Source organism: Rhinichthys klamathensis, unplaced genomic scaffold (assembly GCF_029890125.1).
Source record: "Rhinichthys klamathensis goyatoka isolate OS25496 unplaced genomic scaffold, OSU_Roscu_1.1 h1tg000097l_1, whole genome shotgun sequence".
In the NCBI taxonomy this organism is placed as follows: Eukaryota; Metazoa; Chordata; class Actinopteri; order Cypriniformes; family Leuciscidae; genus Rhinichthys; species Rhinichthys klamathensis.
The window spans coordinates 358,158-375,059 of NW_026606636.1; the positions used below are offsets into that span (position 1 = coordinate 358,158).

The 16,902-nt window shown below is 36.0% G+C and overlaps 1 protein-coding gene across 1 annotated transcript in view; it reads right to left on the bottom strand.

Moving 5' to 3' along the window:
* Window positions 1-992: 992 nt before the first annotated feature.
* hmgxb3 (HMG box domain containing 3) overlaps window positions 993-16,902 on the bottom strand; it is a 54,742-nt gene continuing 38,832 nt past the window's right edge. Inside the window, exons 6-21 of the mRNA XM_056252607.1 lie at window positions 16,406-16,537; window positions 15,356-15,630; window positions 14,585-14,688; window positions 14,420-14,503; window positions 14,226-14,317; window positions 12,650-12,748; window positions 12,270-12,416; window positions 10,152-10,426; window positions 9,935-10,062; window positions 8,333-8,464; window positions 8,067-8,251; window positions 7,567-7,786; window positions 4,378-4,511; window positions 3,960-4,079; window positions 3,675-3,884; window positions 993-1,659 (exon numbers count right to left, since the gene is read on the bottom strand). Of these exons, the coding sequence (XP_056108582.1) occupies window positions 1,162-1,659; window positions 3,675-3,884; window positions 3,960-4,079; window positions 4,378-4,511; window positions 7,567-7,786; window positions 8,067-8,251; window positions 8,333-8,464; window positions 9,935-10,062; window positions 10,152-10,426; window positions 12,270-12,416; window positions 12,650-12,748; window positions 14,226-14,317; window positions 14,420-14,503; window positions 14,585-14,688; window positions 15,356-15,630; window positions 16,406-16,537 (2,835 nt within the window). The 3' untranslated portion in view covers window positions 993-1,161. The remainder of the gene's footprint in view (window positions 1,660-3,674; window positions 3,885-3,959; window positions 4,080-4,377; window positions 4,512-7,566; window positions 7,787-8,066; window positions 8,252-8,332; window positions 8,465-9,934; window positions 10,063-10,151; window positions 10,427-12,269; window positions 12,417-12,649; window positions 12,749-14,225; window positions 14,318-14,419; window positions 14,504-14,584; window positions 14,689-15,355; window positions 15,631-16,405; window positions 16,538-16,902) is intronic.

Sequence of the window (16,902 nt, forward strand, 5' to 3'; positions counted from 1 at the left end):
GTGGGTTTCGCTTTTCTGTGGGTAATAAAAAGCTTCTTATTTACAATCATTAACGTGTTAGAAGATCAAGACTCAGAGACACAGTTATTTTTCAGGGAAATTGAAACTGCCGGCATCATTTACTCACCAAACTTGTTTTTTTTAGACAAAAGTACATGTTCACGCTGCTCTTTTCCACACAATGAAATGATTTATATGGGCTTTAAAGCTCTAAAAAGCAACATCCACTGTTATATATGTAGGTGTAAATTTAAGATTATAATTGCATATAAAATATCCATCCATTTGGATTACACCGTTGATCTATTTGATTTGATTTCAATTATCATATTCGCAAAACGCATTTATTAAAATGTATTAGTATCAGCATAAATCTGCTGATTGCGAAAACTATTTAATCCGTTAAAAAGTATCAAGTATAATACGGCAAGCTGTGGAACGAGCAAAATTTAATTAGTTAAAATTTCAGATAGAAACAAACTGTAAACATTGATAATAAATAAATAAATCTTCATATATAAATATGATGATATATAAATACTAATATGGTTATTGTGTATTTAAAATCACATTCACTTACAGAAATGCAGTTTCATTCATGTATGAATGATAAAAATGCATCACATTTTATTAGTTAAACTAATTAACTGCATAAAAAACTATATGTTAAAACTGAAATCCAAATGGATTGAAATTGTATATGTAAATCTTAAAGGGATAGTTCCCCCAAAAGTGAAAAATCTGTATATTTTGAAGAATATGAGTAACTGAACAGTTGTTTGGCCCCATTGACTTATAGTATGGAGAAAAAAAATACAATGAAAGAAGAAATAAACTCATACAGGTTTGAAACAACAGAATTAGCATTTTTGGATGAACTGTCCCTTTAAGATTAGTATCTAGTATCATTACAATACATGAGTGCTATATCAATTTCTTCTGAAATCATAAGAGACTCTTGTTGTATGAAAAAGAGCTGCATGAATCATTTCCAGATTGAACACCAACGACATGTAGGTGAATAAATAAGGACAGAGTTTATTTCTGCATGAATTATTCCTCACAGTTTCTGTTTCTCCCCACACCATCTCTTAAATAAAACCTGAAGTCATTTCCCAGGCACATTTCCAGCTTGTGTTTGTCGAGTAACCCGTCCCTGCTTCAGTCGAGCATCACCTCCTCAAACACAAGTCCATCTGAGTGTTTGTCCAGGCCTTCTTCCTCCGGGTCAGTGTTGATCTGTGCCACTCCGAGCCTGTAGAGGGCGTCCCGGATCATCACCACCTCTCCCGGCTGGCACGCGCTCAACACTTCTGCGATCTGCTGGTTCACGATGTCTCTGCTGCTCAGGAAGTCCAGTAATCTGTTGTAGAGGTAGTAATACGCTGCGTTCTCGAACACTAGAGCCTCACGGCTGTGGTTGTTGCTGGTTTCGCCCTCGGACTGGTCCCACATCTCGGAGACGATGCCGGCGTAGGGCTCGAGCTCTTTGCAGAGGCTCATGGCGTGCTGGGCGTCGTGCTGGGCGTCGTGGGGGGCGTCGGGTCGCACTATCCAGCGAGACGAGGATTTGGTGAGCGGGTGCAGATGAGGGTTTGATTCAGTTGCTGTGAGATCTAAACTGTACGGTTGATCCTGAAGCTCCGAGCACGACACGTACTGAGAAAGAGAAGAAGAACGCTGTGAGACTGACATGTTCAACGCACAATCAGTTGTTTTGAAATCTTTGTACAACAAGTTCACTGCAAGGACAATCTAAATTATGTATAGAAATCAATTACACCTTTTTTTAAGGCATATTTTCATATATTATCAGCACTTATACACTTCCCATCGCCGAAAAACCGCGATACACCCCCCACGATACGTATCGCGATACTCTCATGGCGAACCGAACACGCCCCGCCCCCTGCGGCCCCGCCCAGCCCCGGCTCATTGCACCTCATGTGTTGTGTACACAACGAATACAGGGCTGATGCCTAACCACCCTTAACCACATATAATCCCAATAAGCTCAGTGTTTTGTTACTTTTGATAATAAGCAAGGTGTAATCTTTCAAATTATGTCTATTTGATCACGAAATGCAAACAATAAATGCCGTTTTGGCGCTCTTACATGTGGCGTGACAGATATCACTGTATGCATGCGGCAGCGCGGACCGCGATCATCTCTTCCTCAGTTACAGAATAAACATGAATGGACACCCGAAGGTATGTTGAAAGATACAGTATACTTACTGAAAGGCATCATAACTCGTGTAAACACTCAATCAGTGTTTCAACAGCGGAAATACGTCAATAAAACGCTTAGTTTTTCACATAGCTTTATATTTACCTCAGGCAAGTCATTCAGTGTCCACAGCTTGCTGGTTTGCTAACACTTTCACTAAATAAATGCTATATATTACCCTTTATATTATATTTTACTTAACCTGTTTATGATATCTTGATTATTTAATGTATGTTTAAAATAGTTGTCATGAAAATAACAGCAACTGTGTAAATTATTATATAACAATAACAAATTAGAGTAAAAACATGTTAATGCAAAAATTGCCTTATGTGCAGTTTACATGTTTTCATACAATTTGTTATTTGAGTGTTGATTATTATTATATAATTTAGGCTAAAAGTCTAGGCTTGTTAAGCTTTAATGTTATAGTAATGTGCAAGTAAGGGCTGTAGTTTACAGCATTAGCAGATAATTTTGTTATCCTTGAGAAACGTTTACTTGTAATTGAATTAATTTAAAGACAAGGACACAATTTGTTCATTAAAGCACTGTTTAATAAAAAATAAAAGCAATTTTAGCTTTCTAAACCCCCCCCCCCCCACCCCACCGAAATGAACCGAACCGAACCGAACCGAGACCTCAAAACCGTGGGACGAACCGAACCGTCAGGTTTGTGTGTCGTTACACCCCTAATATATATAGTAGTCAACATTTGAAGTGGATCAAAAAAGTTTATCAAAGTTGTCCTAAGACAACAACGGGAAATTGTTCAAAATTCATGTATAACTAAGGTTTCGATCCACTTCAAATGTGGACTACTGTATATATATATATTAATTCCTAAACCTTTGAAATAAATGCTTAATTATTTTTTTTTAAAAATTTTTTTTTTTTTTGCTTTTTTTGTTTCATTGAAGAAATCACAGCAGAATGACATAAGGATAAATAAATTATAATCATAAAAATAAATGTTTTTTAATAATTATATTAAAAGTAATAATGCATTACGATATTATTATTATTATTATCAAATTATACAATTATATTGATGATAATAATCATAGTCACTCTAAGATGAAAAAAAATTGTGTAGAATTTCTTACAAATGTTAGGTTTTTAAGTTTATTGTTTGGTTTAAATAAGGATGGATATATATATAATTTATTTTTTCCTAAACCTTTGAAATAAATGCTTAAAAAAAGCAAAAAAGAAATTAAAATTGTAAAATAATCTTTGTTTCATTGAAGAAATCACAGCAGAATGACATGAGGATAAATAAATTATAATAATACAAATAAATATGTTTTTAATAATAATTATATAAAAATAATAATGCATTATGATAATATATATATATATATATATATATACACTGTAATTAAAATATAAATTTTTATTATAATTTTTTTTTTTTTGGTTGATCTATTCCTTTATCTGTCACCTGTGGTGTTGTAGTGGGATCAGAAAAACATCCCTGGTTCTTCTCCCACATCTGTGAGGCTAGTTCAGGGTATAACACGTCAGTGCAGAGCGCCACCTTCTGGGCACAGTCTGTGACGTACACCGGCGGCCAGAAGCGCGAGGACAGCAGCAGGTCCAGGTGATCTCGAGCGCTCTCTCTGCGCACCATATACTTGGAGCCGCAAACCACCTGACCAGAGACCAGACATCAGCTCATGTGGAACCAGCATCATCACAAACGTGTATGACAGGGAGTGCTGTGTACCTGATGAGGACACACTTTACTGATTTTGCCCGCCGTCATGAGCGCTTGAGGCTGACGTCCCGTCCAGAGTCCGTTTTGTGTTTGTGAATACAGCAGAGACACCGACTCCAGCAGCCCGTCCTGTCAAACCAAACCAGAAGTCCATTCGCTACATGTTTTACACGCTTATTTGAGCTGTCACTATAAAATAAAGTTCTTTATTTTTATTAGAATCAGTTCTTTATTTTTATTAGAATCAGTTCTTTATTTTTATTAGAATCAGTTCTTTATTTTTATTAGAATCAGTTCTTTATTTTTTTTATTGTAAAAATGCAGAAAGTTTTCTGTTAGGCTTAAGTTTTTATAACTAGCTCAGTTTATGAGCAATAGAAGTTTATGAGATATTCCCATCTAGATAACGAAGTGTTTTGTCATGTACTTTGTCACTGTCTTCTGCAGCAGGAATCCCACATTTCTCCAGCACGTCCCTGAGCTCCTCCTCACTGTGCTGATCCATCTGATCGGGAAGCAGAAGACCCTCGTGGATCAGACGCACCAGGACCGACGGGTCCCCTGAAACACACACACACACACACACAGAGAATGATGCTTAAATCAAGCCATAAGCTTTCAGGTCACAGCTTTCAGGAATCAGAAACTTCACCTTTCGTCTTTATTTTTATAGCGCTTTATACAATATTTGATTTTTTCAAATTAGCTTCACAGAAATAAACAGGAAAATAGCCAAATTAATGATGCAAACTTCAGTCGTTCTGGACCGAATGTTTTGTTGTTGTTTTTTTTACTTTATCTGAATGGTACGAAACTTGGTGAACTTGCTATGTGAACATGGACATGATTTGAAAAGGTTAAATGGTTGAAGAAATAGTCACATCACATTGGAAATGAATGGGAAACATTTTCATCTAGTGGAAACGCTTGGTACTGCGCCCAAACCAAATCTCACTGAACCATATCAAGCTCAAATTTGGAAAACAACTTGTTTAGATTTATGGCTTTGAATTTCTCGCAGTTTTAGAGTAAAACTTGTTTTGGAAAATATATATTTCACAATAAAATTTTAAATAGCATTTTTCATAACAATAAATGTAAAATTCTATTACTTTTTACTTTAATTTTTTAAAAACTTTTTTCACTTTAGCAATAATCTGCCAAGTGTCTGATAAAAAAAAAAAAAAAAAAAAACTTAAAATGTTAATTTTTGGGTGAACTAACCCTTTGTCATTATTTACTCCCCCTCACGTCGTTCCAAACCCGTAAGACCTTCGTTCATCTTCAAAACACAAATCTTTTTGATGAAATCTGAGAGCTTCCAGTCCCTCCTTTGACGCAATTTACACATTCAAGGTCCAGAACAATAGGAAACACATCATTAAAGTAATCCAGTGGTTTAACCTATATAGAGGTAAATTATGTTTTTTTGCGCAAACAAAGCACTTGCGTCGCTTCATAAAATGAAGGTTAAACCGTTGCTCCTGATGGAGGGACTGAAAATTCTCAGATTTCATAGAAAATAATAAACAAAGGACTGACGGGTTTGGAACGACATGAGGGCGAGAAATTAATGACAGAATTTTCATTTTTGGGTGAACTATCCCTTTAAGTCTGCGCTCCAAAGCATTCAAGATTTATGAAAGTTTAAGTTGAAAACCTAATTTTCGGCTCTATGCTCAAAAAGTGAATAAATGGATTGTAAATATAATTTAGTACCATACAATATTAAATAAATAACATAATCGAACTACAATATAGTTTGTTATATTATAGTACATATATATTCGTTAAATATTAGGGCTGGGTAAAAATATCGATTTCTCGATATTAATCGATTCTCATTTTTACAAACCGATATCGATTCTTAAATCTCAAGAATCGATTAGTCATCCTGTTTTCATTTGATGAATGAATGGAACATTGTAGCGCGCATCCCATCCAATAAATCGCAATAATCTTTGTGCTTTGTTACTATTGATACTAAATAAAGTCTCAGATTTCTGAATACGTCCATTTTCTTACGAAATTAAAAAACATAAATAGTGTGTTGACGCTGTGGCGTGAGATCGCTCTGGCTCAGCTTAGCTCAAGAGAAGCAGCAGCGCGGAGCGCACATGATCTCCTCTTCTGCCTTAATAATACCAGTTACAGCGCGAAATAAACATGAATGAACGTCTGAAAGTGTTAAAAGATAGAGTACAACTTATCGAAATCCGTATCATGTCACATGGAATCGCTCAATCAGTGTTTCAACCGTGGAAAGACGTCAGTAAAACAACTCGTAAACAATGTCATGTAACGTCACATTTACCTCAGAAAAACCATGTGACCATAAACTCGTTAGTCAGCTAGAAAAATTAACTCTAAAGAGGAGCATTTTGCTAAATATATGCACCATATTACATATTCATTATAATTTTTAATGTTCTTCGATATTGCATGTTTGAATAAATCTGGCAAGTTTTTATGACAGCCAAAAAAAAATTTATATTTCGTATAACTTTATTATTATAAAAATAAATAAGTGTAATTTAAGTGTTTGTATAGCTACAAATCAGTTCATTTTTACCTTCAATATTATAGTAGGCTAATGAAGCATAGTGGGCTACAACTGACTCCCATAGTTTACAGCATTAGTTAACTCTTTAGGCGCCAAGGTTTTTTTTGAAAAAATGCTGGATTTTGACATCAACATTTCAAAAGCTTGTGGCTTGAAAGGGTTTAAAGATAGAGATCTACTGTAAATTAGAAAAATGTTGGGGATGACTAAAAGTTTATGAAGGGTGTAAATATACTCATCTAATTTGCATATTATGACGCCATAAGGGGGCGGCCCTCTTGAATTTCATAATATTCAGGAAATAGTAGATATTGAACTGATGTTTAAACTTATTTGCATGTTTTATTTTTGCGCGTCAAAGATGTACCAGGAGAAGCGCACGCGGCAAAGTACCGGGAAAGGCGCGGGCGGCACCATTGCACGGCAAAGATGAACCGGGAGAAGCGCGATCATTAGACGGCCGATCGTCATTTACAAAAGGCAAATATTCCCCTTCAGAGTCAGAATCGGCGAATAACATTTGCAACACATCCTCACGGTACAAGTTTTTATTAGCCATTTGACTATTTTCTCTCACAAATATCACAATTTACTCCTCAGACGCTCTGAACTGAACTGCTTCCGCATCAATGACACGATCGCTCACTTGCTCTGCTGTTTCCTCCAACACTTTGAATAGGAACATGACGTCATTTTGATCTTGAATCGAAGTATTACATGTCTGCCATCTAGTGGTAGGGAATACAAATTAGATATTACACCATATTAGGACCCACAGCCTGTTTTATTAAGTATGACGTCTTGTCGCAATTTTGCGACTTTGGCGCTTAAAGGGTTAAGAGATTTGTTTTCCTTGAGAAAATTTGCCATGTATTGATGATATCCAAAATAATCAATATCGAATCGAATCGAATCGAATTGCAAGCTTGTGAATCGAAATCGAATCGTGAAATTTGTGTCAATACCCAGCCCTATTAAATATAGTACATTAATTTCATTTAAATACTTTTTTAACAGGAGTCGCACCAGAGGATTAAAGGCGTGTATCTGCACCTGTGTGTTGAGTGTCAGGGGTGATCTTGTCCTTCTCCGTGTTGATGGCGAGCGTGTTCCTCATGAGAGGAGGGATGAACGGGGCGATGATGGAGGCGTCGAAGCGTGTGAGAGGAACACTGGAGGGAAACACCGCCTGCTCCAGCGCCTCGTTCTCCATCGTCAGCCAGAACTCATCGACGTGCACCTCGTCCGGCGCCGGGACATCAGGCCACGTGAACTACAGAGAACAACACCCGGGACACCACTGTTCATTTACTGGGAGTTTTATACTATTACAGTATTTATTCACAATTTTTTTTAAAATTGTCATTTTATATGCTTTTGTCATTTTTATTAGTTTATGTTTTTTAATATTTCTATTCAGCTTTAAGTTATATTTATTTTAGTTTGAGTAATTTTAGTGCTTCAACAAGTTAGTTTAGTTCAGTCAGCAGCATTTCTAATTTTCATTTTGAGTTTTAAATGTTCCTTCCAGCTGATGGTTCACTGGTTCATACCTCCACGTTTTTGAGCAGTAAAGTGTTGTTGGTGTTGCGTTGCGCGATCTCCAGTTTGGGTGCGATGCCACACACACCACAGATCATGTCGTTATAGTCTCGAACCGTCAGACACTCAAACGCCCAGTAACCGCTGCAGAACAGATCCTGAACATGTGACTCCTGCTCCGAGCTCAACACAGCGTCTGCAGCACGAGACACAAAGAGGCCCGGTAAACTTCACACACGCGTTCAGTGTGTGAGAGATGAAGATGATGATGAAGCACCTGTTAGCATCTGTGAGTGTTTGATGAAACTGAGAGCAGCGTGTGCAGGATCGTCTCCCAGTCGGATCTGATGTCTCATCTTAAAGAACAAATCCAGCGTCACCAGCAGTTTATTGCCAACATTAAACACACCTGAGAAAAACACAAACACACAACCTGCAGTGATACATGTTGCATTTATCATGTCAGTGTTACGAGAGATGTTATTTTAGTGTCATTGAGATAACATTATAGTTTTTATTTTGATTCATTTTCATATTTTCTGTTTTCATTTTAATGCAAGTTAAACTTTTAGTCTTTTTTTAGTGCATTTGTATTAGGTTTTGGTTTTTAAAATGTCTATATAGGTTTTTTTTTTATAGTTTATTTTTTATTTTAGTTATTTTTCATTTTATTTTTAAATGTAGTTAGTTATTAATTTTATTTAAATATGTCTATATAGATTTATTCATTTCTATTGTATTTTGAATCATTTTTATTTTACTTTTCAGTTGAAAGTTTAGCAATTTTGTGTGTTTTTGACATAATTATTTTTAATTGTCTATATAGTTTTGTTTATATATAAATTTGTATTTTATTTTGAATGAGTTTTTATATTATTTTTCATCTTAATTTTAGTTAGTTTTGGTAATTTTGCTGTTTTGTCATTTGTATTAGTTTTTTTCCCTAAAAAATATTTCTATATAGTTTCATTAATTTTTATTTTGAATTAGTTTTTATTTAAGTTAATAAAAAATTTAGGAAACATTTTGTTAATTTTGTTGCGTGTTTCTGTCATTTTTATTATTATTTTTAATTGTCTATATGTTTTTTTATTAATTTTTATTTTGTTTTGAAATGAGTTTTTATTTTCATATTTTCTGTTTTTATTTTAATTCTAGTTAAAGTTTTAGTAATTTTTTGTTTGCCATATTTATTAAATTTTTTAATGTCTATACATAGTTTTTATTAATTTTTATTTCAGTTTTAGTTATTTTAATACATAAAGTAAAATGAAATTGAGAAATGTTTCCATTAGAAATGTTTCCATGGCAACTTTTGTGCTTAAATATGCATTTACACAAAACAATACCCCAAACCGTCATATTCTATGCTCTGTTACTAAGACAAAAGCTTAAGATAAAAGAGTCTGGTCTGACAAATGCATAAATGAACATGACAAACTACTTTCATGGCAAAGTAACAGTTTTAAAATAATCTTTCAAATCAAATGAGTTTAAGTATATTTAACACATTTGGTATAATACAAAAAAAAAAAAAGATCTTCCTTGTTGCGGTAAGAGTGTGTGTGTGTGTGTGTGTGTGTACCTACTTAACTATATTTTGGGGACAAATTTGTACCTAGAAATGACCAAAACCTGACAAAATCTCCAAAAACCTTTAGGGACGTCCTCATTTGTAAATCTGGTATAAAAAATAAAGTTATTAAAGTTTTTCTAAATGTAAAACTGCAGAAAGGTTTGTGTGATGGGAAGGTTTAGGGGTCAGGTTAGTGTAACGGGAGAGAATATACAGTTCGTACAGTATAAAAACCATCACGTCTATGGAATGTCCCCATTTAGATAGCTAAGTAAACGTGTGTGTGTGTGTGTGTGTGTTTACCTGGATGTAGGTCTGTGAAACTGTGTATCGCCAGACACTGGAGATTGGTACAGACCTTCAGCTGCAGAGTGACGGGACGAATTATACGATCAGTCAACAACCAGCAATCCTCCAAACCTGCAACTGAACTAAACGACACAACACACCACAACATGAGAATCTCCCACGATTACACCCGTCCCGCCAGCACATGCCCCCGCGGCCCGGCTCCTCTCACCTGCGGTCTCCTCTGAACAGCGAGCACTGACACAGACTGCAGTGTGTGGCCGCAGACTCGTAGAAGCTGGGCCAGCCGCTGCTCTCCTCCTCTGGGCTGTTGAGCTCGTGTATGAGGCTGAACACGTCCTGCAGTTCACTCTCGCTCTCGGGGAACTGCAGACACGAGCGCAGCAGACTGACGGTGGAGTGACGCTGATGCTCTTTCTGAGACCCGCTCAGAGCTTGAGACCAGTCCAACAGAAGCGCAGAACTGGACACATCCTCAGCACACGGCTGGACAACACACACACACACACACACACACTCATTAGTGTGGGACTCATCAGGGAAAACACCATTTTAGTTGCTCTTTTTGTGCGCTGTATTATGTAGACATACAGTCAAACCAAAAATTATTCATTTTTGATATTTTTTTACTAGTGTGTGCTGGACACTATAGTTCATTTATGTAAGTGAGGAGAGCAAACAAACTGTGAAATATTATACTCAAAAATTCTTCATACAGTGACTACCAGTAAAATTTATAACAATTTGAGACCAAAAATTGAAGACACTTTGAGCTGATCATGTTTTGCTGAAGTTTTTTTTCTTGAATTGCTAATGCGAGCTTTTTACACACAGACTGAACATCATGAAGCAATGCTTGGTAATCGGTTGAGCTAAACTGGTATTATCTAATTGTGTAGTTAAATTTAAAGGGACACTATGCAGCTTTTTTAGCTTAACTGAACAGCTTCAGAGTTATTGAAATGGTTATATAACTTCTTTCGGGTTGAATGGTGGGCGTCTCGACCCCCCCTGGTGCCTGTGAGCGAAAAAATCTCACTTGCAACTTCGGTGCGGCGGGCCGCATCAGGAAGTATCGCGTGATATCAGCTCTCGCGATGTAACATATTCCTTTACGGCAACTGCACACATACACACAGGAACAAGGTATAGATGGATGGAGTTTGTCACACTATCGTCATGGCTGAGCCGGCATATAAGATGCAGAAAGCTAGGAAAGCATTGTCGGAGGAACAGAGAAAGAGGAAACGGCAGACTGACCGAGCGAGGAGTCGGACACGAGCATAGGGATAATTTGCTGGTGTGTTATGTCCCCATTGAAACTTCTCGCGGCACGGATGTAACGTTACCATTACAAACAAATAAAACATCTCCAGGTAACTCTAGTAGAGCATTCATTTCGTTCGTTTGTTAAATAAGAGGCGATCTGAAATGTGTTACTTTTGAAATCAAGTGACCAAAGTGCTCGTTGCCTCTGCGATCAGTGGTGCAGATAAGTTACAGTGTTCTGTTGTGACGCGCGCCTGAATCAGTTGCGGGGACTGAGAGACTCTATATTTTGTTATGGTGAAATCACAAAATCTAATGCACAAAAAACATGTCCCTGCTTGAAATACAACCACTAATAAACAATCGGTTTTGATGAGGAAAATAAACTATACTACTACTACCGATTAGAACCCAGAACCTCTGACACACTTGGCAAAAGTTCTGCCTCTGGACCATTAAAATTGTCGGATCTATGCATTTAATCACGTGAAAATTCTCACCACTAACAACATATATTATATCTCATTAAACGACAAATTAAACACAATGTACTATTGTATACTATGTAACAGGGCATGTCAAGCTCTGAGTGAGTGGTATTTACGACAGTAACATTAAATTCAAGTACTCCACAGTAACTCTAGGGGTCGCTGTTTGACAAAAACGGGATTTCTGCATAATGCCCCTTTAACAGCTGACAGTTATTCAACATAATTCATGTGTGAGTCAGTCTAACAGAAGGACGGACAAAACCAGTGAAATATCAACTGAGTTCTTGTCATGTTTTATTGCCATTTTCTAAACTATAGCGAATAAACTGTGATGATGTGAGAAATGTTGAAGGTGTCTGAATAAAGTTTAGTTTGACTGGACATTTACAGTGCAAAACTCCAACAGTCCACCAAGAGCGGAGCTGACACTAGGCCTAAACTAAAACTAATAACAAACATTTACACTTCTTGGAATGAAAGAAACATTTACAAACTCTTACTGCAAACAATGCATTAGTTAATGATATTAAATAAGTTTGTTTAAGTTGATTTGGTGTGCTGAAACGGACCGTGAGTTTGTTCTTCTTGACGTGTTTGTTGGCGAGCTCGCAGCCGCAGGTCGGGCAGTGTTGAGGTTTGTGTCTGTTTTTATAGACGTAATCACACGCCGGATTCTTACAACGACCTCGACCTCTCGCTGTAGACAAACCCAGAGCCTGAAGAACACACACACACACACACATACAGCACTAGTCCACAATCTGATGATCATTAATCATAGGAGAACACAGAAGAACACACACACACACACACACACATACAGCACTAGTCCACAATCTGATGATCATTTATCATAGGAGAACACAGAAGAACACCACACACACACACTCTCACACACACACACACACACACACACACACACGTGTTGTATATGCTTGTGAACACTAACCAGGGAGGATCCAGCGGTCTTCTTGAAGGGCACCATGGAGAGGATCTTCACACCGTTGTCTGTGATGATGTACTGGTTACTGCCGACCGTCAGGGGCTTCTACAATCACACACAGCTTTTACATTCTATCACACACGCTAATTATGCTAATTATTTCCCATCTGCCTTTCTGCCGTTATCTCGGGACGCTTGTCCCGAGAAAAATGGCGTTCGTAGGCTCCAGTTTGGTATCCTGCCTCTCACGGGGATTTCGGATGCCTCAACGCCTGTGATGAGAAGACCAACGCCTGTGAAGAGACGACTCAACGCCTGCGAAGAGACGACTCAACGCCGGCGATATGTTATCCCCTAAATATTACATGATTAACTAAATGTATTTTTTCCAGGTACTCTCTGATATGGACTTACTGTAAAGCTTCTTTAAAACCCTATGATTGTTAGCCAGAGGAGAACTGGCCCCTGACTAGCCTGGGTTCTCCCAAGGTTTTTTTCTCCATCCAATCTGATGGAGTTTTGGTTCCTTGCCACTGTCGCCTTGCTTTTGGCTTGCTTAGTTGGGGATATTTAATATTCAACAATATTATTGAACTGTGTTGTACTACTTTCATGTTATCACTGTGAAGCTGCTTTGATGCAATCTGTATTGTGAAAAGCGCTATATAAATAAATGTGACTTGACTTGACTTGACACACACCAACTTCAGATGATTATCATCATCATCTCAGATTATTATTATTATTCTTTCTGTTGTAGTTGTTTTTATTATTATTATTATCTTAGAATATTTTAATTATTATTTTGTATGGTTACTCAGATTATTTTTATTATTATGTATTTTACTATTATCATTGTTGTTGTTTAGTATGGAATTGTTACTATCATTATTGCTATTTTTATTATCCTAGATTAAAAGTATTATCTCAGATTATTATTATTATTATTATTGGGGTTTTTTTGTTTTCTTCCAGGTTATTTTATTGTTGTTATTATTATTATTATTATTATTATTCACTCGTATTATTATTATTATTTTTAATGTTACTGTTGTTATTATTGTTCATATTTTTCTTTGTCTAAGATTATTATTTATCCTTGTTTTTCTTGTTATTTTTATTACTTTATTCTTTCAGAATATTTGCATTATTATTATTTTGTATTGTATTCTGTATTAATATCATAATTATATTATAATGATAATAACAACAACAACTAATAATTAATATTAATATTACTATAATATGTTTTTTCTTCTCTCAGATTATTTTTATTCTTATTGTTTATATTATTATTACCATTTTGTACTGTTACTGTTGTTATTATTGTTAATATTTTTCTCTTTCTCAGATTATTATTTATTCTTGTTCTATGCTGAATACTTAATATTTGTATTATTATTATTTTGTATAGTTTTGTTGTGTTTTTTTTGTTAATTTTATTATTAATGTTATTTTTATTATTTTCCTTGTTGTATTTATTACTTTATTATTCTCTCAGATTATTATTATTGTGAACATTACTATAGTTATTATTACAATAATACTATTATTATTATTGTGTTGGGTACAGTAATCTCACCTGTTCTAAGGCACTGGGTGTGATCATGTGACCCAGCTGTTTGAGGGTGCTGGGCTTCAGACCGGTCATGTGTTCACTGGGTGACGGTTTCACTAGAAACACAACATGTCACAACTAAGAGAGTCAACAATGAAGATAAGATGAATGAAACCCAACAGATATATTATAAGATCTCTCCTTGGTGTTTGACTCACCAGCTCTGATGATATTAGTGTCAGTTTTGGCTTTATCAGGGGGAACCGTGATCCACTGCACCACTGCGGACTGGCCAGACGCATCTGTGAGAAACAGGCCACATGTAAACATCAGATGCAGTTCATTTACAGTTTCATTAGTGCTTTAAACAACGGCCGACTCACTATTCTGGGCGGGCGCTGGAAGAATTGCTCGTATCCGGCGTTTCTGTAATACACTGCTGTTTTTCTCTCTCGCGACAACCTGAATTTGCCCAGCACCCAAAGCTCTGAAGCACACGACACCAAACACACACATTAGAGAGTCGCAGTCGAATGAGGAAGACAAAGATGATCAAATGTGCATTACTTCATGCATATTGTGCAGTACACACAGTATGCAAACAGTACGCACTGATATACATTTCATACAGTAATATCCTACACTGTAGTCAAATCATCTCATTATATTGCAAGTTCAATTTAGCAAGTGTCCAGTTATCAGTTATTTAGCATTTTTAATCCAATTTTGTTGTGTAAAAATTGATTAAATAATGAGTCAAGAAAGAGATGCTAATGTTCATGCCACACTCAAAAACTTTTAAATATTGTTTTCGGTAATTGCAATGAAGCAGAGATAAAATAAAATATAAATATTAGATGAAAAACGTATTATTTATAGAAATAAATCATTTTATGAAATAAGTAATTTTACGTTGAAAGAATAAAATGATTAAAAACTAAAACTGAAATCAATTTAGTCTAAATAATATAATAATAAAAAATCTAATCAATTCAAGCTAAATAGACATTTTAAAAACTAATAAAAAATGACAAAAGCACAACAAAATCGCTAAGATATATAAAGAATATGAATAATGTTGTAAACTGCAGATTTTGTTCAGTATTGTCCAGGTATTGTGCAGTTAGCGTGTGTGTAGCGTGTGAGTTTCTCACAGGACAGCAGTGTGTTCAGCATCAGACCGGTTGACACCAGCGGCGTCAGACGCCGCACTCATCCGCTCTCTCTTGCGACGGCTCACCCTGCGGGCAGCTGTGGTCCTGCCGTCCTGAGCTTTATCTAGACAGCTTTTCTGAGGAAGAATGGCAGCGCTTGTCTGTTCTGAGTCTTTAGACGACGTCTCATCAGGGTCTGTCACATGATCTGGAGGCTTGGAGTCGTCACACTGTTTTGCTGAAGACGGGTCTCTTTTAACTGAGCTTCTCTTAGCCTGTAAAACAGGGAAATACAACTTGTTTTATATTCCTCTATTTTTAGGATTATAATAAGACATGCATATTTAAGCAGAAAAGCCACATTTTTCAATTCAGGAAGTTTAAAAGAACTGTTTTCTATTATAATATATTTAAAAATGTATTCCTGTGATGCAAAGCTGAATTTTCGGCATCATTACTCCAGTCTTCAGTGTCACATGATCCTTCAGAAATCACTCTAATATGCTGATTTGCTGGTCAATAAACCTTTTATGATTATTATCAATGTTGAAAACAGTTGTGCTGCGTTATATTTTTGTAGAAACTGTGAGACACTACCATTCAAAAGTTTGGGGTAAGTAATAGAAATTAATACTTTTATTCAGCAAGGATGCATTAAAAATGTTTGAGCAGCAAATCATCATATTAGAGTGATTTCTGAAGGATCATGTGACACTGAAGACTGGAGTAATGATGCTGAAAATTCAGCTTTGATCACAGGAATAAATTACTTTTTCTTTTTTTATATATATTCACATTTTTGCTGTAATAAATGCAGCCTAAGTGAGCATAAGAGACATTAAAAAAAAATCTCAAGACAAGTCAACAATACATGTTTTCAAGAAGTAAAAAATGCATGGAAAGATGGTTCTTTCCTTCCTGAGAACCACAATATGGATGTTTATGATTGCTTTAATCATCTATTGTATGGATGTATGTGAATGAGTATTGTCCACGACTAAGCTTGACGGAGTAACACAGGATGACAGTAGCACAGGTTTGAGGACTCACGGCTGCGACCCACTTCCCCCCGAGGTGTTGTCCGCAGTCAGGGCACTGGGGCGGTTTGTGACGGGTGACGTATGAAAACACACACCCGGGTGTGCTGCAGTTGCCCCGTCCTCTCCGTGTGTATTTGATGGGCTGAACACAGAACACATGTGCGAGTTACAGTAAATAAACTGAGCTTTTCATGCATTGTGCACAGAAAACTGGAATGCGGGTTTATTATATATGAACAAAACGTGTTTAAAAGGCAGTGGATTAATATAATGCTTGTGAGGAAGAGTTTGTAGTATAAATATTGTATTACTTTTTGTTTTTGCTGATGCAGTAATGTGATCAGCTAAGGACAATAAAGGAAAAACACTTTCAATGTGTATACACAACAACAACAACAAAACAAGCTTTTTTTTAATTATTATAATTGTTTATTTATGTATTATTATTATCATTATTTTGTTCTTATTTTATTAATTTAAATTATACAAATTAAATCAATAAAGAAA